The sequence below is a fragment of the Aegilops tauschii genome, chromosome 6, assembly GCF_002575655.3.
Source record: "Aegilops tauschii subsp. strangulata cultivar AL8/78 chromosome 6, Aet v6.0, whole genome shotgun sequence".
Taxonomy (NCBI): domain Eukaryota; kingdom Viridiplantae; phylum Streptophyta; class Magnoliopsida; order Poales; family Poaceae; genus Aegilops; species Aegilops tauschii.
In genome coordinates this window covers 3905759-3914144 of record NC_053040.3, presented here as the reverse complement: position 1 = coordinate 3914144, position 8386 = coordinate 3905759, and the positions used below count along the sequence as shown (strand labels likewise).

The 8386-nt window shown below is 42.5% G+C and overlaps 1 protein-coding gene across 1 annotated transcript; it reads left to right on the top strand.

Moving 5' to 3' along the window:
• Window positions 1-2239: 2239 nt before the first annotated feature.
• LOC109773035 (uncharacterized) lies at window positions 2240-8095 on the top strand. Its single transcript, XM_020331741.4, has 5 exons — window positions 2240-2370; window positions 2887-3131; window positions 3234-4385; window positions 5635-5716; window positions 7785-8095. Exons 1-4 carry the CDS (start codon window positions 2240-2242, stop codon window positions 5670-5672), a joined length of 1566 nt encoding a protein of 521 aa, XP_020187330.2. The 3' UTR covers window positions 5673-5716; window positions 7785-8095.
• Window positions 8096-8386: the final 291 nt, after the last annotated feature.

Here is an 8386-nt window from a genome sequence, read left to right as displayed (position 1 = left end):
TAGATCATAATCAGACATTAAGTCCACACAAGTCTCGGATATTCAGATGCAACCAAAAGTTAGACTTCCATATGAAGTGAAGGCTTGAGCTGAATGACCGGGCTGGAATTCGAGTAAACAAGAATTTCAATTCTTTTGTTGTGGAAGCAAATGGTCATGAGAACCTAACTTTTGGTGAAGAGGATGCTCGCAATTTTCTAGAGAAAACAATAAGGTTGAAACTTGGCAGAGGTGATGCTGAAGCGATTCGTGATTATTTTGTGAAGATGCAATCCGACAACCCAAAATTTTTCAGTGTCATGGACCTTGATGATGAATCTCGACTAAGGAATGTTTTTTGGGCTGATGCAAGAAGTAGAGCAGTGTATGATGTATGACTCTTTTCATGACGTCATTAGTTTTGACAGAACATATTTGACGAATAAATATGATATGCAAGGTCTCTATATGATATGCCTTTTGCTTGTTTTGTCGTAGTGAATCATCATGGACAATCAGTTTTGCTTGGATGTGCTCTATTATCAAATGAAGATACCGAAACATTTGTTTGGTTATTTCAAGCATGGCTCACATGTATGCATGTCAAATCGCCATCTAAAAGCTATTGTAACCGATCAAGGAAAAGCAATTCAGAATGGTGTGGAAAGAGTTTTTCCAGAATCTCGATATAAATGGTGTTTGTGGCATATAATGAAGAAGATACCCGAGAAGTTTGGTGGATATGATGAATATGATCACATTAAGGTTGCTATTGGCAAGGCAGTTTATGATTCATTAACAATTACAGAGTTTGAAGTTGCTTGGATGCTTATGCTTGAGAAGTATGATCTCGGTGATAATGAATGGCTTAAAGGGCTTTACTACAATCAGCACCGATGGGTTCACTTCGTGACTTTGAGTTTAGTGGATTCTCTATAGGCATGTGTTGCGTGTTTTCTTACTAATTTTGTATTTATTTCAGGCTCGCTCCATGAATTTGAAAAAGAAAATGTCCAATAAAAAAAGGAAATCATCACATGATGATATTCTACAACAAGACGTTGTGGAACAAGATGGCCAAGCTTGTAGTAGCATGGCCGAGGTATGCTTATTTCTCACCTTTTTATTTCTAGTAAACTCTTAAACATCCATGTAATTTTATCACTTCCTTTGGAGCAGAAATCATTTGACCTGGGCATTAGCAATCGCGACATAAATCCACCCCAAGGATCGACTACAGTATCACTTGGAGGGTCATCCACAATGGTTATGCCCCAAATTCTCGGAGAATATACGAGTATGCTATTTCAAGTTCAGCAGGGATCGACTGTAGTGCCTAGTTCTGCAGCATTACACTTCGATGAAAATTAAGGGCTCGACAATATGATGGACCAGAGTTTGGACATGATTTACGTAGTTTGAAGATGTCGGATGCAATATCTTGTATGACCTTGTCAACTTTAATGTAATACCTGATACCTGATAGGTACCAGTGCACTAGAAAAGTAGACGGATTTATGTTTTGTCATCTTGTTTCTGCCCAAGGTACTTGAATTTGTCTCTGATATATGGTTCAAGTATTAGTTGCTTCCATTTTCAGTTCCAGTTCAAATGTTAGGTGGTTCTTTTATGTCGATCCTAGCAGAAACATCAGCAGTAAATACTCTTTATTTGTCATTCTCAAGAAACAATGACAGAATGTAAGAGGCAAGAATATGATGAAACCCACTTTTTTATTGATCTCAGGCAAGTACATGAGTGCACGAACGTGCTAGTCAGTCGTGGCTAACTAAATCCCTGAATAGGGAGATATGTTTACAATGATGACGCCCTGAGTTTGCGCCCTCCTCCTATTAATAAACTGAACTGCCTTGATTTTGCGACCTTTCTGTATCAGCTGCTGGTGATGCTTACAGCTTTGGGATAACTCTGCTGGATCTTGAAGATGTTCACAGGGAGGGCACTAGCTGATGGTATGTTCAGAGAAGGAGTCTGCACTTGTTTGCAGAGATGGAATTTCTTGACAAGATATACACATGCAGCCATATGATAATGATGATGATGCAAGATTGAACACTGTGTTGGCTTGCTTAGCTTCTGTTATCAGAATCGGCATCTTGTGTAGTACTGTTTCATCACACATCTAACACAGCTCTGAATCTGTGAAGCAAAAAGTTACATCATCAGAGAACAAAGGGACATGGGCAATTACACACAACATGCAGGATTTTTGTGATTTTTGTTGGTCGGCATTGCAACAATGGAGGACCTCACTGTGCCACAATCCGACCAAGAGCTCGCACCGCAGCAGCCGACGACCAAGAGCTTGCGCCGCCGCAGCCGACGACCTAGAGCTCGCGCCGCCATCTCTGGAGACCAAGATCTCGCGCCGTAGCCGCCGGAGAGAAAGAACTCGCGAGCGCCGCCCGCGTACGACTTAGCGATTGCCGCGCCGCCGCTGACTTCAAAGAGCTCACCAATCGGTTTCCCTCGAGCAGGAGCTCGCCGTGGCCATCCCAGGCGAGCTAGACCCGCCGCTCGAGGGGAACCAGCAGGTCGGGCCGCCTCGAAGGACCCTCGCCATGCGCTGATCTGGGGAACATCCTCTCCGCTGTCAGCCGTAGGCACATTGGCATTGGGGAAATGGGCCACGCCGTTGCTGGCAGGAGTGCCATCCATGCATGGCAGCGGAAGCAAGATCAGCGCAGAGGCAAAAGGGGTTGACAGCGGAAGGGTAAATATGGCCGCCGGAGAGAAAGAACTCTCGTGCACCCTCTGACCAAGTAGCAGCTGTTTCTCCTTTCGCACAAGGGTAAATATGACATTTCCATGCCTACAGTGAGTACAGTCACATCGCTGGAAAGGAAACAAAAAAGGGCACACTCACATCACATCTCGCTCTCTCAGGTTTCAGACTCTCAGCCGCCGCCGCTCCACCCAACGGCGCCGGCCGGTGGCCAGCCGCCGCTGCTCCTCCCGCCGGCGCCGCGCTCCACCGCGTCCGTCCTGCACCCAGCCGCGTCCCTCACGCACTCCGCCGCGCCTCCCCCTACCCCCGCCCTTCTGCCCTGCCCCGCCCTCCTTTGCCCTAACCCTAATTCTTAGCGGCGACCAACGGCGGCGCTTCGGCCAGGCCTGTGGAAGAACCAACGGTGAGTGCCCCTGGTTTCTTTTACTCCTATCCTGACTCCTGCTTTTCCAATTTTGATTTGGTTTTGGGATTCTTGATAATTCTCTTGCTGTCTTCGCTACAGACTCAAGTATGATGAGCCGCCGCCGCCGTTCCTCGCCGGCGACGGCGTCCCCAGTGGAAGACGAGAACCTTCTCCCGGAGATCCTCCTGCGCCTCCCTCCGGAGCCATCGTCACTCCCCCGCGCCTCCCTCGTCTGCCGGCGCTGGCGCAGCATCCTCTCCGATCCCGACTTTCTCAAGCGTTTCCGCAGGCACCACCAAAAACCTCCACTGCTCGGCTTCTTCAGAGCTAATTCAATGAGCACAGAGCACCAATTCATTCCTGTGCTCGACTCGCCGGACCGCATCCCTGCGGCCCGCTTCTCTGTGCCCAACAACAGCAACAAACACTGGAACTTCATAGGCTGCCGCCACGGCCTCGCCATCCTAGTCAACATGTGGCTTCGTCAGGTGATGGTGTGGGATCCCCTCACTGGACAACAGCACCGTGTGGCTTGTCCACCTGGGCTGGTGTTCGACCCGGAGGTCCACCTGGTGTATTGGGAGGCCGCGGTGATGTGCGCTGATGCCGAAGACGGGCACGTGCATGGCGATTGCTTCTCGAGACCGCTCAAATTGGTCTTGATCTGGGTCATTGGATATAGAAAAGCATTCGCTTGCCTCTATGAATCGGCATCTGGTTTATGGGGAGACATTGTCTCCATGGAGTCAACAGACGCGATGTTAGGCATAAGGCCTGGCATCCTTGTTGGGAGTGCACTTTGCTGGGTGCTTTGTGGTGGTAACGTCCTTGTGTTTGATGTCCAAAGTCAGCACCTTGATTTGATCAAGAGGCCGGTAGACTGCCCTATGAACACCACCTCCTATGGATTTGTTCAGGTCTTACGGATGGATGATAACAGACTTGGCCTCGCATATTTGTCAAAACTGACCATCCTGTTATGGGAGAGGAAATCAAACTGTGATGGCGTTGTCAGATGGGTGTTTCTGCAGAAAAGTATTCAGTTGGAGGAGCTTTTTCCTCATAGAATGTTTAGTCGCAGCAAAAAGATAATAATAACGGGGTATGACGAGGATACAAATGTGATTGTTCTGTCTACGATCGGCGGCGTCTTCATGCTCCAACTTTACTCGATGGAGATCAAACGTATTTGCAAAGGAGGTGGCTTATGTTTGGACAATTTCCATCCATACACAAATTTCTATACTACAGGTAAAGCCTCCTATATATTCACATTGCACGAGCAAACAAGAGTAATTTTTTTGTGTGGATTGCTTTTGGTACATGATTGCGGTAATAAATTGTAGTTGTGATTAAAAATTGACTGGGTATATAAAAATGTGGTCAGTTGTTTGTTTCCTTGTTGGTCTGGTGAGTTAGGGTGATGTGATTTCTTATTATTACCAGGCCAGATTAAAGCTCGAACAAGAATATAACTATTTCATTGATTTGTGGCCATTTCTAATTGGTAACCACAGTCGTGTGCTGGCAATTTTTGATATCGTGAAGCCGTCTGCTACATGAAATAGTTAACCGGCTGGCACACTTCGAAGCTTAAATCTAGTTATATTTTCCCATACAATAAATTTATGGGAAAGATAATGTCTATCTTCACTGACCTTGATACTAAATATCAATTTATAACATTTACATTATGTGTTGTAAAAAAAAGAACACTAGTTTATTAAATTCGAATGGTACTATGTAATCACTGTGGTTTTCCAATATGTGCTTTCTTCTGGACCATTGGCCATAATTTTCGAAATTACCCATCATATCATTGATGGTGATGTAATTTCTTATTATTACTCTTCTACCTTAAAGCTGGAACAAGAATATAACTAATGGTTTTTGATGTCTGGCCATTGCTAATTGCTAACTACAATCATGTTCTTATAATGATACTCCCGTCCAAGTTTTTCTAACAATTGGAAAATGGCTACACTACAACTGCACTAAAAGAATACACTAAAGCCATCAGCATGTGAAGCGGTTAACCAATTGGCACACTTGGAAGCTTAAAGCTATTAATGTGTTTCCATATAATAAATTACTGTGCAAGACAATGTTTACGAATCTTGATATTAATCATCAATTTATAACAGCATGTACTTTATTTGTTTAGAAGAATAGTACTAGTTCATCAAATTCGAATGGTACTACCTAATCACTAAGGTCCCAAATATGTGCATATTTTCCTTTAGCCCATTGGTCACAACTAGTTCAAGCTCTCTCAACAATAATTCTTCATAGATGCTTTTTCCCAAAAAATATCTAAACAGTCCCACCATTCCTTTGTGCACCTAGCCATAGGTGTGGATTCATTTACTGTCATCGTAACAGAAGCTAATCCCCCTCCTCCAGTTACCTAAAGTTATAATGGTTTGCACATATGCCTTCTCATTGATTCAACTTATCTTTGATATTTCTTTCCTTTTGTGCTTCTTTTGCTTGTACGCAGGGGCGTTGGCTGGAGACTCGGCGAATCTGCAAATGTGAACACATGAGATTTACTAATATTCTATCTTTGTTGAAAAAGTGAGGTAATTTATTTTCTAGCTATGAGTATATCTTTTATCTTGAAGGCAGTATATCTTTTATCTTGAAGGCAGTATATCATTTCATGTTGATTACTCAGCTTAGATGGTGCATGATTTATGATTTTAGATTCCAAATGCATAAATTTAATTAATTTTGAAACTGTGTAGTTCCCATATTTCTATAAGATATGTTGTTCATTTGGAACAATCTAGGAAGTCCAGTCTTCGCCTCTAATGGATGCAAGCTTTCAGTCACTGATCTTTTACTAGTTTTTACTTTGATTGTATATACTTATCTGGAGAAGAAAAACTTGAGAACATGATAACCATAGAGGTTGCAGGTGTGCCATCACAAACTGATTTATCTTCTATTGGTTTTCTACTTTGTATTGCTATTTTTGATAACAAAATGCTGGGATGATTCAGCTTTGGATTTTGTTGTAGTTTGTACAGTGTTGTATGGTTAAACTTTATTGTTGGCTCACAAAAAATTTCGCTTTTCTTTGAGAGTAGTATGAAATGGGTACACTGAGATGGCTTTGATTGTTCTGCAAGTATGTTGAGTAATTCTTGGGTTACTGAAACAAAGAAAAAGGGCTAGTTGGTTCTTCAATTCTGTCTGCTGTGAATGTGTTCTGGTTGACTCTAAGATTGCTATTATGTACAGTAGCATGTCACGTGGAACTTCTCGGATTTAATCGTGTGATTTTTTTATTATCTAAGATCAGCTGACTTTAGTCAAGTTGCATGCCTGGTAGAGTAGTGGAGTCGATTTGGTTAATCGCTCGTATTAACTGGGTGTACAAGAAGCAGTAGGCTATGTCACTTTAGACATGGTGTTTGTGAAGTCCCTCGCTACATTTGATCCATCTTGTGAGTCTTGCTAGTGATCTAACTGTGATATGCTGAAGACATCACCTCATCACCACATGCAACAGAGACAGGCAGTTCTCCTAAATTATAACATATAATATATTTAGAATTATAGCTGCTGCCTAGTTAGAGGACATCACATAGGAAGGTTGTTAGATGCACAACATCAAGTGTGTCTTTTGTGACACCGTGAGTTAAAAGAGAAAAATTTAAAGAGAAGAAGAGGGGCACGAAACAGGCCCTTGGCTATAAAAGTTTTCTATGCGTGTGGTCGTTGTTATTTGATGTGATCAAAATTTGGGAGAGCCAATTAGACTAGTCGTTGTTGAGTTGTTGAGTAGACAAGTTCGGATTAGGGAGAGATTGTTAGGTATTCCAAATTGTCAGGTCAAATTACGTAGTCTTATACGTGTTGGTGTCATTTGGAGAGTCCTAAGTTTAGGTCACGTTGGACATAGGTTGACAAGTATTAGTAGTGTTTACTTTGGATTCTATGTAATCATGCTATTATTTACAATAAAGGAGAAAATCATGTGGGAAGCTATGGCAGAGTGGGGAAAATAATCCTGTGTTCTTGTGTGTATCTCTACGGATCAATCAAGTCGCCGTGAGATTAGATTGCATCCTAAGCTAGCCTCCATCAAAAGCATCCACCAGCCTGCCTGCCTGATTAGCTAGTTCTGTACGTGTACATCTTGTTCTGGTTCCGACTAGTTGCACCGGCTTACGACGGTGATCTGATTGGCGGCAAGAGGCGCGAGTTTCAACAAAGGTAACACTCGTACGGTCATACCTTCTGGTTTGTAGACAACTATTGTGGTGGATAAAGCTTCTGAATCCAGTGTCTGCATCCCTAGTTGGAGATTCATCCTTGGATGTATTGCGCCCTGAACCTGTTGTCCTCATCATCCTATTTTTTGTTGCGGCTGCCTACCTCAGCCCCAGTTACCTAGTTTAAAGAAACTAAGACAGGTTTGTCAGGAACACTCTGACTTTTATTATTCAGTTGCTACATGATCCTTTAGCAGCTCTGCAAGTTTATCGGGGTTTTTTTTCCGGGAAGTTTATCTGTTAAATTCATTCGATGTTTGCATGATGTTTTCAGTAACTTGAAAAATATCTCTTTGCTTGGTATTTATGCATCTATAAATTTGTCATCCATAATTTCTCGTTCTCATTATTTCAAAATGTGTTCCAGGAATACAAGACCAACATTCAGAGAGGATATATTTGCCTTCGTGGGTAAAACTTTGGTCCTTAAAAGCGCAATGAAGGACACAAGGAGACATGTCAAAATAGAGTGTCCTGATGTTTTTTCTTTCTGAATTTGCCCATGTTACATTCATGTGATGTACCATTGAACCTCAAAGAGTATTTGACCCAAAAAAACATCTTAATGTATTTATTGTCAAATGGCAGTCCAATTCTGGAACTTGCCATTGAATTTTTTCTTGTTCCGAGTAACATATGTTTTTGGTTTTGAATATACAATTTCTGACAGTCCATAAATTTACCAAGTTCCTGAGGGAAAACTGGGGAGTGAAAAATAATATTTTTTCACTGTCTATAAAATGTCCTGTGATTATAGTAGGTGTTTGTTTCGTGGAGTGATAACGCAAATGGTAATGGAACGGGTTCACAATGGGATGAATGCGTAATAAGATATTTCCCCTTTTGTATGGTTGTGCCATTGTAAAGGCATGGATTCCATTGCGGTGTTTGGCTGTTTTATGTATTTTGAATGCAATGCAGCGGTGATGTTTGGGAAATTCTCCTTGTGATGGCTGCGAGGAAAATCAC